This window comes from Diaphorina citri, unplaced genomic scaffold, assembly GCF_000475195.1.
Source record: "Diaphorina citri unplaced genomic scaffold, Diaci psyllid genome assembly version 1.1 scaffold2251, whole genome shotgun sequence".
NCBI classification, from domain to species: domain Eukaryota; kingdom Metazoa; phylum Arthropoda; class Insecta; order Hemiptera; family Psyllidae; genus Diaphorina; species Diaphorina citri.
This window is the reverse complement of record NW_007379676.1, coordinates 14,385-31,822: the sequence shown is the minus strand read 5'-3', so window position 1 is coordinate 31,822 and position 17,438 is coordinate 14,385. Positions and strand designations below refer to the sequence as shown.

Below are 17,438 nucleotides of genomic sequence, written 5' to 3'. Positions count from 1 at the left end.
CTGTCTTGGGTTAATCTCTTCAGCTCACTGTAGGAATCTGTGCCAGTATACTCCATGATCTGCTCCTACCTGAGTATAGTATCTGAGTAGATATACCTACTTGTTTTGTTATTACAGTCAAACCTCTCTTAGCGTTACCGGTCTAAATGGTTATCATTGCAATCATTTATAACTGTAATTGGGAAACACTTCTATAATTCGGAAACCTCGATAAGGGGGGAAAATTGCTGGTCCCTTGGATGTTTTGTTGAATTCCACGACCAATTTATTCTCTATTCTATTCTACAGCCACATCGGTGTCTCTAGGCAACATCAAACTGTTACGGTCCGCACAGTTAGGTACCCTGCTGGATGAACTCTGTGCCGAATTCCACGACCAAAGCTCTGACCGTAATTACGAACTAAATTCCCGTCGCCTCTTCTCATTGGTGCAGGAAATGGACGCCAAACTGGTCGAATGCCGAGAGATGATTGGTCGATCGGGGAGCCAATCAGAGACGCCGAAAGATCCACTGGTCGAATGTCGATATGTTACTGGTCGAACAGCGGGCCAATCAGAGACGCCGAAAGGTCAAATCGGTTGTGAGACAAAGCAGTCTTGTGAGACGAATCAAATCGCTCGTGAGACGAATGAAATCGGCTGTGAGGCGAATCAAATCGGCTGTGAGACGAATGAAATTCGTTGTGAGACTAGTCAAGTCAGTTGTGCTCCGAAGGAAAGTATGGTCGAACAGCGGGCCAATCAGAGACGCCGAAAGGTCAAATCGGTTGTGAGACGAAGCAGTCTTGTGAGACGAATCAAATCGCTTGTAAGACGAATGAAATCGGTTGTGAGGCGAATCAAATCGGCTGTGAGACGAATGAAGTTGGTTGTGAGACTAGTCAAGTCAGTTGTGCTCCGAATGAAAGTGGATCGAAAACACGCCACGTTTTGACTGAAACCGAAAAAATCGATTCAAAACTGAAAGACGCCCGTGGGGTAGCCACTAATACCTGTTCCATTTTGGACGCCCCGTCTAAATCGACCGAAATGGAGACAGAGGCAAACGAAACTTGCCCGATCGGTGAAACAAGCTGTAAAGTTAAGGAAAGTAGATCGAAAACACGCCACGTTTTGACTGAAACCGAAAAAATCGATTCTAAACTGAAAGACGCCCGTGGGGTAGCCACTAATCCCTGTTCCATTTTGGACGCCCCGTCCAAATCGACCGAAATGGAGACAGAGACAAACGAAACTTGCCCGATCGGTGAAACAAGCTGTAAAGTCGGCAGTCAGCTCAACGATATTTGCTCGAAGTTCATACAGTTCGCTTCTAAATCCAATCAGACAGGGAAACTCACAGTAAAGGAACCTAACGGCATCGATCCTGGGTCTGTAGACTGTGGAAGTGGCTCCAGCTCAAACGGGATGAATGGAGTAGGATCAAATGATAACTCAAGTTCCAGCCAACTTCCAAGTCAGGTAAGCAAGATTATTAGGGATTTTATTTATTTATTTTCTTTTTTTACTGGCAAGGTTATATCAGCTTTCAAAGATCAGAAAAAACTTTCACTCTGCCTAGAATCGAAGCCGGGACCTCCGGTAGGCAAGCCAGTGTCTTATCTTATCTCAAATTCTTTGTGGTAAAGCAGAGCTTTTTCACAACTTTAGTGGATATCACAACATTACTAAGTGCGTCCTTTGCAATCAATTTCCATATTTCAAATATCTTTTTACACCGGTAATGCCGCCACTTGTCCCTACTCAATTGTCCTCACGAGGCTGAGTGCACCCCGAACATCTGTAAAGTCGGCAGTCAGCTCAACGATATTTGCTCGAAGTTCATACAGTTCGCTTCTAAATCCAATCAGACAGGGAAACTCAGAGTGAAGGAACCTACCGGCATCGACCCTGGGTCTGTGGACTGTGGAACTGGCTCCAGCTCAAACGGTATGAATGGAGTAGGATCAAATGATAACTTAAGTTCCAGCCAACTTCCAAGTCAGGTAAGCAAGATTATTAGGGTTTGAAACACAAATCACCAATCGATATGAATTTTCCATTTTTGGTGCTCCTCCTATTGGCGGGAGAACATGAAAATATGAAAATTTGATTAGTCCATAACTCCGTCCCTGGTTGTCGAATCGAGCTCAAACTTGTACTAAAGTACTACGGTCTTTAAGATAGCCTACTGCTGGAGTAAAGGGACTTTTCAGTCCTTTGCGAGCAGTATAAATAAGCACTATTATTATTATTTTTTACTGGCAAGGTTATATCAGTTTTCAAAGATCAGAAAAAACTTTCACTCTGCCTAGAATCGAAGCCGAGACCTCCGGTAGGCCAACTAGTGTCTTATCTTATCTCAAATTCTTTAGGGTAAAGCAGAGCTCTTTTTCGTTGCCCTGGCAACGAGACTGATGCGGAGGAGAAATAAAGCCAAGACCATGCAGAGGGGAAGTCGTGCGAAGAAAGCACAGGCGTTGACCTTGAAAGGTAAGAAATGTGCAGCATGCGCACAAACAAATTACACTAGTGTTGCCTGCAAGGGAGCTTTGATGTGACGTCATCTCGTACGGGAGCGTATGCCGTGACTTCAGTGAATAGAATTTACCGGTATCTTTTAGTCGAATTATCTCCGGATCTAAAAAGTCATGGAAGAAAAAGGAAATTTCTTAGGTAGCCGAATTCATGAGGTGCCGCCCAATGAAAAAGTGGAGCCTAGGGGCTATCAGGACATAATGGAAGAGAAGGCGCGATTGGCGAGAACCAAAGCACAGACGACTAGTGGGGATAATGATGAAGCAACTGAGTCCACAGGTAAGTTATGCTCCTTGGACCAAGGTCAGTTTTTAAATCTCTTTTGCTATAGCACAAGCCCAAAACTATAGCTATAACACAAAACCAAAGCATGTTAAGGCGGTCTTTTTTCTAGGGAATGTAGTGTGAAGGAAGGAGAAAAGTACTTGAATTCGTTCTTGTTTCAGGTTGTGATGAAACTAGTGAAGTCCTGGGCCGACACTGTGTGGTGGAAATCCTGTGTACTCAATCTTCAGCAGATGTGGTCTGGCAGGTGAGATATGCGTGTCCATGTCTGTGGCCGGGTGGTTAACAGCATTGACTCCTAATCCGGAGGTGCTGGGTTCAAATCCCAGCCGGGGCGGAGATTTGTATAAGCTTAACCTGACTTTTAGGACCGTTCCAACTTGTGAATTTCATCCGATTTTTTTCCTAATGTCCTGTGGGAAATGTAATTTAGGTAAATAAGAGTGTTCCCACTACGGACGACAGGAACTGAGGCTCGAATCTTGGCCGTGACATATGACAGGATAGGAGAAAGCCAGCCGTTCCGAGAACGAACCTTATCCGTTCGGGATAAAATCCGCCCCGGGCGGGAATCGCACCCGCGGCCTAGCGCTTACAAGGCAGACGCGCTACCAACCACGCTAACTAGGCTGGTACTCTGATCTATTTTGTGTGTCGTGTTTTGTTGAATTCCACGACCAATTTATTCTCTATTCTATTCTACAGCCACATCGGTGTCTCTTCGCACCCGCGGCCTAGCGCTTACAAGGCAGACGCGCTACCAACCACGCTAACTAGGCTGGTACTCTGATCTATTTTGTGTGTCATGTCATGTTTTGTTGAATTCCACGACCAATTTATTCTCTATTCTATTCTACAGCCACATCGGTGTCTCCAGGCAACATCAAACTGTTACGGTCCGCACAGTTAGGTACCCTGCTGGATGAACTCTGTGCCGAATTCCACGACCAAAGCTCTGACCGTAATTACGAACTGAATTCCCGTCGCCTCTTCTCATTGGTGCAGGAAATGGACGCCAAACTGGTCGAATGCCGAGAGATGATTGGTCGATCGGGGAGCCAATCAGAGACGCCGAAAGATCCACTGGTCGAATGTCGATATGTTACTGGTCGAACAGCGGGCCAATCAGAGACGCCGAAAGGTCAAATCGGTTGTGAGACGAAGCAGTCTTGTGAGACGAATCAAATCGCTTGTGAGACGAATGAAATCGGTTGTAAGGCGAATCAAATCGGCTGTGAGACGAATGAAATTAGTTGTGAGACTAGTCAAGTCAGTTGTGCTCCGAATGAAAATGGATCGAAAACAGAAATGTGTCCCAATGGGATAAAAGAGAGTAAGACTGCCAAAGGAAATTCTGTTGGGATAGAAGAGATTAAGACTGCCACAGTAAATTCTGTCGGGATAGAAGAGAGTAAGACTGCCACAATAAATTGTGTTGGGACAGAAGAGAAAAATGAGACTGGCAAGTTATGTTCTGTCGGGATAGAAGATGAAAAGACTGCCAAGTTGAACTCTGTTGGGATAGACGAGAAAAATGAGACTGCCAAATTAAATTCTTCTGTTGGGATAGACGAGAAAAATGAGACTGCCAAAATGGATTCTGTTGAGATAGAAGAGGACCGAGTGTATGTTGGTCAAGTGATGGACAATTTCCCCGAAGGGCAGGTAAGCCTATATTGAGCTATTTAAAAATGTATAAGCTAGCGGCGATTGAACGCTCTAATGTCAGTCCAAGAGGCTTAGGTGTAGGGGCGAACAGCCCTAAAGGATGGGTTAAGCTACTAGGAATCTACGAATGTCAGTCCAAAGCAATCACTCCAGGGCTGATTGAGTGACTGACAAAATACGCCGACTCCATCTGAACATGGGAAACGGCGAAGAAGAAGAAGAAGACTATATAACTCTAGAACGATTAGTCCGATTTTGATGAAATTTGATACACATCTTCAACACGTAAAATTAGCTCATTTTGTGTCTTTCGGGCCCTCTAAAAGTCTAGAAGATCGGATAGAAGAGGACCGAGTGTATGTTGGTCAAGTGATGGACAATTTCCCCGAAGGGCAGGTAAGCCTATATTGACCTATTTAAAAATGCTAGCGGCGATAGCACGTTGAACGCTCTAATGTCAGTCCAAAGCAATCACTCTAGGGCTGATTGAGTGACTGACAAAATACGCCGACTCCGTCTAAACATGGGAAACGGCGAAGAAGAAGAAGACTATAACTCTAGAACGATTAGTCCGATTTTGATGAAATTTGATACACACCTTTAACACGTAAAATTAGCTCATTTTGTGTCTTTCGGGCCCTCTAGAAGATATTTTTCTGAGTAGGTTCTACAGACTGAACATTCTATTCCAGATCAAAGTGTGGTGGGTAGACGGCTCAATAACGTCGGTTTGGCCGCAAGACCTGTACAAGATAGGCGAGTATAACTCGGACGATGGAGAACTGTGGGCATCCAGCAGCTCCGAAGATTCCTGGGAGACAGAAATGGAGACCGACGCTTCCTTCCTAGATGGAGAAGATGGGTCGGATTATTTCTCCGACGCTGGTGGAGATATGAGCTTTGAGTAAGTTGAGAACTTGGGCTGTGTGGTGATATTTTGCGTGAGAATCCTGCTAAAAAAAGGCTTGAAATTTTTGGGGTCGAGCGGATTGGAATTTGGAACACATCACATGCCTTCCGGCACTCCCGACAATGGAGACAGACGCTTCCTTCCTAGATGGAGAAGATGGGTCGGATTATTTCTCCGACGCTGGTGGAGATATGAGCTTTGAGTAAGTTAAGAACTTGGGCTGTGTGGTGATATTTTGCGTGAGAATCCTGCTAAAAAAAGGCTTGAAATTTTCGGGGTCGAGCGGATTGGAATTTGGAACACATCACATGCCTTCCGGCACTCCCGATTTGTCAAGAGTGAAAAAAAAAGGCTTGAAATTTTCGCGGTCGAGCGGATTGGAATTTGGAACACATCACATGCCTTCCGGCACTCCCGATTTGTCAAGAGTGAGTTTACCTTGCCCTTTGGGATCAATTTAATTTGAATAAACCATTTCCTGATTTAAGGGATTTTGGGGTTGAAGTACAAACATTTGGCTTCTTTGTTTAAAAATAAGTCTATTAGATAGGGGACAGTCCGTAATCCACTCCAGTCAAGTGAAGAGCATGTCCAGAAATATGTATAAAAATAAGTGTTTTAATAAAGTCCACAAAAACTTATTCCGTTGCATTTCCTGATTTCAAATTTCGTGGGTATGGTTAGCTTTGTGGTAACGCGCTTGCCTGCCATGCAGAGGGCCCCGAGTTCAATACCTGCCATGGAATTTAGATTAGATATTTATGTATTATGTCTAATTTTTGGTTTCCTCTCCTAATCCATTACCCTCCATAGATTTCAGATTAGATATTTATGTATTATGTCTCATTTTTGGTTTCCTCTCCTTATCTATTTTCAGTCCTCAAGTGCCATTACCCTTCGAAAGACTGTTAGCTCGTCTGGGCAGTGATAAACCAGAGTCTCAAACCTCAGCTAATACTACTAGCCTAGCTCAGCCTAGCCAAGGAAGCTCATCAACATCACAGGTACGAATTACGAAGAATAATAATAATTATTAGTTTTTTTCATGAACTGTAGAACCGGACTTGGAAAAAAAATGTGTTTCACCGTCGTTTTTATTTCGTAGCAATGAAACAACTGCTATATTGGTTGGACTCATGTTGTCTGTGCCGTAGTATGTCTTTAAAACCAGGCGAGATTGCGAGAAGAGGCAATCCGATATTTACCAGAAAGTAACAAGTTGAAATTCAATACGTATACCTACATGTCCTACATGTTTGCGATCAAAATTAGAGTGCTTTTTTTATCTTCTGGATGGAGTATTGGGCAATAAAATCAATTTAATTTGAATAAACCATTTCCTGATTTAAGGGATTTTGGGGTTGAAGTACAAACATTTGGCTTCTTTGTTTAAAAATAAGTGTTTTAAAATGAAGTCAACAAAAACTTATTCCGTTGCATTTCCTGATTTCAAATTTCGTGGGTATGGTTAGCTTTGTGGTAACGCGCTTGCCTGCCATGCAGAATGCCCCGAGTTCAATACCTGCCATGGAATTTAGATTAGATATTTATGTATTATGTCTAATTTTTGGTTTCCTCTCCTTATCTATTTTCAGTCCTCAAGTGCCATTACCCTTTGAAAGACTGTTAGCTCGTCTGGGCAGTGATAAACCAGAGTCTCAAAGCTCAGCTAATACTACTAGCCTAGCTCAGCCTAGCCAAGAAAGCTCATCAACATCACAGGTACGAATTACGAAGAATAATAATAATTATTAGTTTTTTTCATGAACTGTAGAACCGGAATTGGAAAGAAAAAAAATGTGTGTTCACAGCCGTTTTTATTTCGTAGTAATGAAACAATTGCTATATTGGTTGGACTCATGTTGTCTGTGTCGTAGTATGTCTTTAAAACCAGGCGAGATTGCGAGAAGAGGCAATCCGATTTACCAGAAAGTAACAAGTTGAAATACAATACGTATACTTACATGTTTGCGATCAAAATTAGAGTGCTTTTTTTATCTTCTGGGTGGGGTATTGGGCAATAAAAATAAGAATACATATTTTTCAATCGATGGTCGGCCTCGAACCCGCGACCCTGGACTAACCGTGCCCCTTATTTTTCTCCCAAGGTCAAACCTCCAGGAGGCTACGAGCTGAAGCTGTTTCGTACAATATTGAAGCTGTCTCATGTGCTGGATGTCCTAGAGAAGGACTTGGCCAAAACGCCCGACGGCAATCTCTTCTACGCTTCCATTCTGCATATGACTTACAAAAACCTCACGTGAGTTCTTCCTGCCAAGTACAACAAACATTCCGGCATCTTTATTATTAGAAGAAATGAATTTACCTATTTAATTTAAATTCATGTTGTTGCAACAGAAGAAAATTCATGCTAACCTTCTATGAAAGGTAGCTAAACATTATTAAACAACTTCCGTGGCCAAGTGGGTATCACACTCGGCTTTTACTCTGGAGGTCCCGGGTTCGATTACCACTGCGGTCGGAGTTTTTTCGACTCAACTGTATCGAGTTCGGCGTGCACTCAGCCTCGTGAGGACAATTGTACAAAAACCTCACGTGAGTTCTTCCTGCCAAGTACAACAAACATTCCGGCATCTTTATTATTAGAAGAAATGAATTTACCTATTTAAATTCATGCTGTTGCAACAGAAGAAAATTCATGCTAACCTTCTATGAAGGGTAGCTAAACATTATTAAACAACTTCCGTGGCCAAGTGGGTATCACACTCGGCTTCTACTCTGGAGGTCCCGGGTTCGATTACCACTGGGGTCGGAGTTTTTTCGACTCAACTGAATCGAGTTCGGCGTGCACTCAGCCTCGTGAGGACAATTGGCTACTACATCAAGTAGCGACCAGTGACGGCATTACCAGTGTTAAAAGATTATTGAAATATGGAAATTAATTGCAAAGGATGCACTTAGTAATGCTGTGATATCCACAAAACACAAAAACTTTGAAAAGGCTCTGCTTTAACATAAACAAATTCACGAAAGGAATAGACTCGTAACTCAATCCCATCTAACCTGCCTCGGTGGCGTATTGGTCAAGACGCTCGCCCAATTGCAAAGGATGCACTTAGTAATGCTGTGATATCCACAAAACACAAAAACTTTGAAAAGGCTCTGCTTTAACATAAACAAATTCACAAAAGGAATAGACTCGTAACTCAATTCCATCTAACCTACCTCGGTGGTGTAGTGGTCAAGACGCTCACCCGGTAAACAGGAGGGCGTGGATTCAATCCCAGCCATGTATGGAATTTTATCCTTAATATAATTTGAGAATTTGATCACAATAATAGTAGTAGCCTACTGCTGGAGGAAAGGGACTTTTCAGTCCTATGCGATCAGTATAAAGAAGCAATATTATTATCCATCTGTTCCCAGGTACCTGGACAAACTCCTGGGTACATCCCTGTTCAGCGGTCATCTCGTACGGGAGCGTATGCCGTGACTTCAGTGAATAGAATTTACCGGTATCTTTTAGTCGAATTATCTCCGGATCTAAAAAGTCATGGAAGAAAAAGGAAATTTCTTAGGTCCTCATTTTCTCTGCTCTTCGATTTAGAAACCTCACCTCAGTTAGCGCGACTGGTCTATTCCCTTTTTTCGATCTCAAAACTTTTTTCTAGGGAATGTAGTGTGAAGGAAGGAGAAAAGTACTTGAATTCGTTCTTGTTTCAGGTTGTGATGAAACTAGTGAAGTCCTAGGCCGACACTGTGTGGTGGAAATCCTGTGTACTCAATCTTCAGCAGATGTGGTCTGGCAGGTGAGATATGGGTGTCCATGTCTGTGGCCGGGTGGTTAACAGCATTGACTCTTAATCCGGAGGTGCTAGGTTCAAATCCCAGCCGGGGCGGAGATTTGTACAAGCTTAATCTGACTTTTAGGCCCGTTCCAACTTGTGAATTTCATCCGATTTTTTCCCTAATGTCCTGTGGGAAATGTAATTTAAATGAGAGTGTTCCCACTACGGACGACAGGAACTGAGGCTCGAATCTTGGGCGTGACATAGAAAAATCGAATCAGAAGGCCTTTTACAGGATTAAGTTACAAATTACCGGATTTTTGTCTGATGTTTATGAACAAACTCATGTGTGTGTTTCTCAGGACGGTAGTATAGAGCAGAACATTTCCTCGCTAGACCTGTACCCTCAAGTTAAAAAGAGTGTGCATTTCTCAAGACTTAAGATATCGACCCAAGTTGCTCAAACTTTGCAGAGAGATTTGTTTGCTTTCTGTTTATAAAATCACTATATCGTTTTCCAGAAAATGGTGAACCTTCCATCTCAAGCAATGACGTACAAATGAAACTGCCAAGTGGTAAATCTAACGATACAAATGACACTACAGGGAACCTTACAACTGAGGCTGTTCCGTCCCAGAGTGAATGCGAAGGAGTCAGTGATACCAGTAAAGGCGAGGATGATGGACTGAGCAAAGGGAGTGTAATTGGGAGAAATGAGAGTGGAGAGACTTTACAAACTGTTGGGACTAAACGTAAGGACGGCAATCTCTTCTACGCTTCCATTCTGCATATGACCTACAAAAACCTCACGTGAGTTCTTCCTGCCAAGTACAACAAACATTCCGACATCTTTATTATTAGAAGAAATGAATTTACCTATTTAAATTCATGCTATTGCAACAGAAGAAAATTCATGCTGACCTTCTATGAAGGGTAGCTAAACATTATTAAACAACTTCCGTGGCCAAGTGGGTATCACACTCCGCTTTTACTCTGGAGGTCCCGGGATTACCACTGGGGTCGGAGTTTTTTCGACTCAACTGTATCGAGTTCGGCGTGCACTCAGCCTCGTGAGGACAATTGGCTACTAAATCAAGTAGCGACCAGTGACGGCATTATCAGTGTTAAAAGATTATTGAAAAATGGAAAGCCAACAGCCTTATGGACCAATCCTGTAGAGGTGGCGCAGCTCCTGGGCCTGGAGACGGAGATGTAGTCGCCAACGCTAACAACAACATTTAAGTCAACGATTTTTCCTTTTTTACGGTTTGTCCGCAATTTGGGGTTAGAGTGAAGCTAAAGTTTTTTTTTTTCAAGTTAAAAAGAGTGTGCATTTCTCAAGACTTAAGATATCGACCCAAGTTGCTCAAACTTTGCAGAGAGATTTGTTTGCTTTCTGTTAATAACATCACTATCGTTTTCCAGAAAATGGTGAACCTTCCATCTCAAGCAACGACGTACAAATGAAACTGCCAAGTGGTAAATCTAATGATACAAATGACACTACAGGGAAGTTTACAACTGAGGCTGTTCAGTCCCAGAGTGAATGCGAAGGAATCAGTGATACCAGTAAAGGCAAGGATGATGGACTGAGCAAAGGGAGTGTAAATGGGAAAAATGAGAGTGGAGAGACTTTACAAACTGTTGGGACTAAACGTAAGTAGAATAGAATATACCTTGTTTATACTACCAGCATAGGACTGAAAAGTCCCTTTAGTCTCTTTTTTTTTTTTTTTTTTGTCAAATCCTTGAATGTCTAGTGATGTCCAATTTATGACCTTTCTTTTTATTATTATTTTTTTATTTACCTATTTTCTTGTACATAGAACAAAATAATGCTTAGTACCTACAACGTTCTAGAATATAAAAACATAGTACAACGGTACCTAGAATATAAAAAAGAATCTTTCATCCTTCAGATGACGCCGAATCGAACCCAGGACCTTCCAACGCCTAGCCAGGACAAATACTTGGCACTCAGTTCCCGATGTTGTGCCATGTTGCGTTCTCAATTATTGCGGGCGCACGATCAGTTCATTCTGACCTACTTCCCCAACCATGAACATCTGTGTTTACTAGGAGGTAAATGAACTAATTTAGGCAAAAATAAAAAATAAAATAAAAAAAAATCAAAGTTTGTATTACCTTTTGTTGTTGGTACACACACTTGGAAAAGGTCCCTTGCTAAAGAAATGGGCGCACGATCAGTTCATTCTGACCTACTTCCCCAACCATGAACATCTGTGTTTACTAGGAGGTAAATGAACTAATTTAGGCAAAAAAACAAGTAAAATAAAAACAAAATAAAAAAAATCAAAGTTTGTATTACCTTTTGTTGTTGGTACACACACTTGGGAAAGGTCCTTTTGCTAAAGAAATAGCGTTGAGTGCGAAGGGCATCCACTCGCAAAATTTGTAGCCAAAACCAAATGTCAGCCCAAAGCAATCACCCTAGTTAGGCGCACGATCAATTCATTCTGACCTACTTCCCCAACCATGAACATCTGTGTTTACTAGGAGGTAAATGAACTAATTTAGGCAAAAAAAAATCAAAGTTTGTATTAGCTTTTTTTGTTGGTACACACACTTGGGAAAGGTCCCTTGCTAAAGAAATAGCGTTGAGTGCGAAGGGTATCCACTCGTAAAATTTGTAGCCAAAACCAAATGTCAACCCAATGCAATCACCCTAGCTAGGGCTGATTGAGAGACTGATGAAAAATGCCGACCCCGTCTGTACACGGGAAAAGGCGAAGAAGAAGGAGAAGACTTTACTTTTATTTTCGTTTAGTTAAAGATTTTGACACTGATGATGCCGTAATAGGTAAAATGACCATGTCAGGTCTACCTAATAGTGAGTGGCTGGCCTAAGAATAAAATTAATTTATTTTTCTTTACTTTCCAGACCAAATCGACACCACTGAGGGATCAGTGCCGTCTGGCTGGCCTAAGAATAAAATTAATTTATTTTTCTTTACTTTCCAGACCAAATCGACACCACTGAGGGATCAGTGCCGTCGGACAGCACCAATCTGCCCCTGCACAAGAACGAGAAGTTTCAGGCGAACATGAAATATTTGAAGTCCAAACTAGACCATTCGCCTCATGAGGCTGGTTCCAGTAAAACTGAGACTAAGATGAATACGAGGCAAACCGAGGCTCGTTTGACAAACGGTGCAGCTGAGGATAAAGGTAACGTAGAAACACACTACTATGACGTGACGTGAGGGCAGTGTGGCTATCATGAACGAAATCACCTTATTATATGTATTATGGGAGAACTTTAAACCACATCTTCCTGACTCCGCATGAACTCACGTGACGTGATAGTTGTGTGTTTCTTTTCTATCTTAAGAATAATTAGATGAATGAAATTGGATCAACGATTTCCACGATTCAAGTCAACGGTGTTGTCGCAACAATCGAAGGTTACATGTCCAACCGTGTTCTCGGTACCAATGTGGTCCCGGACATCGACAGTGCTGAGGTGTCGCTCCCAAGATGGACCCGAGCCACCCTTGCCCAACTCAGATCCGGCTGGTGCAAACTACTGCAGCACTACATGGCCAGAATAGATCCATCTGTGCCTGATCGATGTCCCAGGTGCAGTGGATCACCTCACGACGTCCACCACCTGTTCAACTGTCCAGACCTTCCAACCATCCTGGACCCAACAGCCTTATGGACCAATCCTGTAGAGGTGGCGCAGCTCCTGGGCCTGGAGACGGAGATGTAGTCGCCAACGTTAACAACAACAACAACAAATATTATCCACAAAATAAGTGGTTGGTTATAGGTACCTACTAGTACTTCTTTTTATTTGATTTTGTATTGCGATTAGAACCTGATAGTACCATCATCTTGTCTATTAGGACGAATATTCGTCAATACTTTAATTTGCTAAAAATGGTGCATCGGAATGGAAATATCTACATGAGTAATCATGATTAGATATTAGAGATACATACATAATTATGTACAAAATTATATGCATCTAGAACTGAGTATAGATACCTACTAAGCTACTGAACATACATATTTATATTATTTTGGTAAAATCTGGAGCAACCATTAAAGAAATTAAAGTTTTTATCATTTTCTATTTGCTTGTACGGAGTGGTTAAAAAAACACCGGAGTTCAAGGACTTGAGTCTCTTTGTTGTCAATCAGCATCGAGTGTTCTAATCAAAAATTGAAAATTGGAATGAGTATTCTAAAAATTTTACAGGTATTGGGTTAAACTGCCTTCGTGTTAAACTACATAATTATGTCGAGTTGGACGACTAACAAAATGGGCCCGAGCAACGCTGTACCAGATACTGACCTAAATATTCAAACACTCTTTGATGCAATATACTTCATAAGAAGATTCTAATAAAACTGTAGAAACACCCTGTCATATCTCCACAGTTTACAATTTGTTGCAACGAAATGGTACAGGGTATACAGTACCTGAAAACCTCAAAGAAAATAATCTTGAGAAACTCTTTTGAGTACTTGGAACTTTTTTCTTTCTGGAATAAAATATTTAAAACATTCTTAACCTGCGACTTGGAGAAAAAATATTTCCCTTTTTCATTTGAAATGCTATTTCTAGCAAAATAAAACGAATTCCCCTCTACAAAAGAGAACCAATTTCATTCCAAGTTAAGAACTTTGTACACTCAAGATTACCTGCTTACTTTTGGAGTATGTTTCGAAACTCACGTAAGTCAAATAAAAGATAGTTGTCTCAGATGGCCCATATAATTAGCTGAACGTATGGTAAGTCAGAATAAAAAGTAAGGAAATGGCAACAACTGTAGGTATTGACGTCACAATGGCACAGGGTGAAAAAACATACTCATGAACCAATAATTCGTCACATTGTAGAGACCCTAATCATGTTTAATCCTTAGGCTACCTACTTGTATTAGGTAGGTATAGGAAATGATTGTGCGATCAAATTTTTAACCCATTGGCAATTGCTGCATGGCGGCTGCAGAACTTTTCCTCCTACCATTACAGAATAAGGAGCTCTTTGATGTTTTATTTTCTGCATTCTTGTGATTTGTTCTGTTGGATTGCTGTTGAGGTTGAAATATTTGTGTTTTTCCTTTCCTTGAGGTTTCAGATTTCACCCCTTTCTCTGCCCCCGGCCCTATTGTAGACTATCACGCCGAAGGTTTTGTCATGCTAGACTCCGTGGCTGGCTATCCACACAAGTTTGTCAAGAGAAACTTTAGTCCGGATGGGAAAGTGTTTTTCAAAGCGTACCGAAAGGAGATGACCCTGCTGAGAACTTCCCTGCCCACCGGGATTTGGGTGCGTGGGTTTGAGGATCGTATGGTGAGTTAGAGGGAATTTTTTCTTCTATCTTATGGTGGGTCCAGACTTGTGCAATGCAAAGTGCAAAGCAACGTGCAAAGCCCCACCATAATGGTGGGTCCAGACTTGTGCAATGCAATGAAATTCGTTAGTTTGGACGTGTTTGAGAAAGTTGCAGCAAAGTTTTTTGAACATTACAGCAAACGTTTGTGGGTATCCGAGAGGTTGGCGGTTTTGTGGCGAATGTCTTTGATGTGCGTTTCTCGGATACATGAAACACGTTCGCATTCGTCACATTTGATTTTACGTGCAACGTGCAATGCAAATGCTTTGTACGTTGCATTGCACAAGTCTGGACCCACCATAAGGGCCTCGCTAAGCGTTATTATTATTATTTTTTTTTCCAATCTGTCATAACTAGTGATCAGTTTGACGTATTCAATTCCCGACCCTAGATTATTTTGGGTTGAGAAGACGCCATTCTGGATGTAAAGCTTTCGTCCTACACAAGTTTTACCTCGTCATCCCGTTTTAACTTTTTTAAACTAAACTCTATATTCTTCTTTAGAAAAGAGGAAAGAGTTTCAAGAATAAGGGAAATTGGGGGGGGGAGGGACTTTTTATGTTTTTATTTTAAGTGGCAGAGTTTTCCTTAACGAGACCCAACCTTTCTTCCACAAGAAAAATACGGCTAGACTAAAGCTCATTCTAATTCTTCCTCCAGGATCTCCTGTCAGTGATGATCGAAGGTCCTCGTCGCACCCCGTACGAGGACGGGCTGTTCTATTTCGACTTTCCAGTGCCGTCGGACAGCATCAATCTGCCCCTGCACAAGAACGAGAAGTTTCAGGCCAACATGAAATATTTGAAGTCCAAACTAGACCATTCGCCTCATGAGGCTGGTTCCAGTAAAACTGAGACTAAAATGAATACGAGGCAAACCGAGGCTCGTTTGACAAACGGTGCAGCTGAGGGTAAAGGTAACACACTACCATCACGTGACGTGAGGGGTGAGGGCAGTGTGGCTATCATGAACGAAATCACCTTATTACATTATGGGAGAACTTTGAACCACATCTTTCTGACTCCCCATGAACTCACGTGACGTGATAGTAGTGTGTTTCTTTTCTATCTTAAGAATAATTAGATGAATGAAATTGGATCAACGATTTCCACGATTCAAGACAACGATTTTTCCTTTCTTACGGTGTGTCCGCTATTTGGGGTTAGATGAATGAAATTGGATCAACGATTTCCACGATTCAAGTCAACGATTTTTCCTTTTTTACGGTTTGTCCGCAATTTGGGGTTAGAGTGAAGAGTGTACATTTCTCAAGACTTAAGATATCGACCCAAGTTGCTCAAATTTTGCAGAGAGATTTGTGTTGCTTTCTGTTAATAATATCACTATCGTTTTCCAGAAAATGGTGAACCTTCCATCTCAAGCAACGACGTACAAATGAAACTGCCAAGTGGTAAATCTAACGATACAAATGACACTACAGGGAAGCTTACAACTGAGGCTGTTCAGTCCCAAAGTGTATGCGAAGGAGTTAGTGATACGAGTAAAGGCAAGGATGATGGACTGAGCAAAGGTAGTGAGAATGGGAAAAATGAGAGTGGAGAGACTTTACAAACTGTTGGGACTAAACGTAAGTAGAATAGAATAGAATATACCTTGTTTATACTACCAGCATAGGACTGAAAAGTCCCTTTACTCTCGCAGTCTAAACAAGGTCTTATATAATTGATTGGTAATAACATTACATTTTATGGAACAATAATCAAGACCTGTTTAAATTAAAAAAAAGTAGACGTGCGGGATTGTATTTCAGAGTTTCGGGGTTCGATCCCTGATCATTATTTTGGTATTTATTATCAGGTTCATACCATCGTAAGAACGGCACACACTGCATTCCATTCGGTCCAATTCTTTTAGATACATTTTTACTTTAAATTTTTTTTTTTTTTTTTTTTTTTTTTTTTTTTTTTAAGCTAAAAGAGTGTACATTTCTCAAGACTTAAGATATCGACCCAAGTTGCTCAAACTTTGCAGAGAGATTTGTTTGCTTTCTGTTAATAATATCACTATCGTTTTCCAGAAAATGGTGAACCTTCCGTCTCAAGCAACGACGTACAAATGAAACTGCCGAGTGGTAAATCTAACGATACAAATGATACTACAGGGAAGCTTACAACTGAGGCTGTTCCGTCCCAGAGTGTATACGAAGGAGTCAGTGATACCAGTAAAGGCGAGGATGATGGACTGAGCAAAGGGAGTGTGAATGGGAAAAATGAGAGTGGAGAGACTTTACAAACTGTTGGGACTAAACGTAAGTAGAATAGAATAGAATATACCTTGTTTATACTACCAGCGTAGGACTGAAAAGTCCCTTTACTCTGGCAGTCTAAACAAGGTCTTATATAATTGATTGGTAATAACATTACATTTTATGGAACAATAATCAAGACCTGTTTAAATTAAAAAAAAAGTAGACGTGCGGGATTGTATTTCAGAGTTTCGGGGTTCGATCCCTGATTATTAATTTGGTATTTACTATCAGGTTCATACTGTCGTAAGAACGGCACACACTGCATTCCATTCGGTCCAATTCTTTTAGATACATTTTTTTTTTTCGCTTCAGCCTACAGAGGACCACGTAATTCTTACTTCTTTTCGTGTTCTTATCTTCATCCAGTAGATCTTCATTCTGGATGAACGGTCAGTCTTTCTCTCCTTTGACCATTTAAATATTGGGTCTGGGGACAACAGTAGTTAGTGGTTTCAGTTTATCAGATATTATTTGAAAAGAAGAAGAGAAAGAAAAAAAAAAAGATCTAGGCCCATTTGACCGAAGCCCTTTGTTTGGGTTTCCAGATCCTGAGTCTGGTAGTGAAAGGCCCTCGGAACTCACAGCCAACTCCGCCCCTTTCACTTCCCCCGGCCCTATTGTAGACTATCACGACGCAGGTTTTGTCATGCTTGACTCTGTGGCCGGCCATC

General features: G+C 41.6%; 1 protein-coding gene across 1 annotated transcript in view; it reads left to right on the top strand.

Moving 5' to 3' along the window:
• LOC103518564 overlaps positions 1–17,438 on the top strand; it is a 29,366-nt gene that overhangs the window by 4,704 nt on the left and 7,224 nt on the right. Inside the window, exons 6-27 of the mRNA XM_026830325.1 lie at positions 289–908; positions 1,307–1,462; positions 1,762–1,986; positions 2,356–2,473; positions 2,657–2,797; positions 2,965–3,069; positions 3,663–4,468; positions 5,164–5,375; positions 6,977–7,103; positions 7,490–7,641; positions 8,769–8,824; positions 9,066–9,151; positions 9,493–9,550; positions 9,652–9,940; positions 10,130–10,326; positions 10,556–10,734; positions 11,050–11,212; positions 12,113–12,319; positions 12,529–12,859; positions 13,755–13,834; positions 14,241–14,455; positions 15,159–15,231. Of these exons, the coding sequence (XP_026686126.1) occupies positions 289–908; positions 1,307–1,462; positions 1,762–1,986; positions 2,356–2,473; positions 2,657–2,797; positions 2,965–3,069; positions 3,663–4,468; positions 5,164–5,375; positions 6,977–7,103; positions 7,490–7,641; positions 8,769–8,824; positions 9,066–9,151; positions 9,493–9,550; positions 9,652–9,940; positions 10,130–10,326; positions 10,556–10,734; positions 11,050–11,212; positions 12,113–12,319; positions 12,529–12,859; positions 13,755–13,834; positions 14,241–14,455; positions 15,159–15,231 (4,596 nt within the window). The remainder of the gene's footprint in view (positions 1–288; positions 909–1,306; positions 1,463–1,761; positions 1,987–2,355; positions 2,474–2,656; positions 2,798–2,964; positions 3,070–3,662; positions 4,469–5,163; positions 5,376–6,976; positions 7,104–7,489; positions 7,642–8,768; positions 8,825–9,065; positions 9,152–9,492; positions 9,551–9,651; positions 9,941–10,129; positions 10,327–10,555; positions 10,735–11,049; positions 11,213–12,112; positions 12,320–12,528; positions 12,860–13,754; positions 13,835–14,240; positions 14,456–15,158; positions 15,232–17,438) is intronic.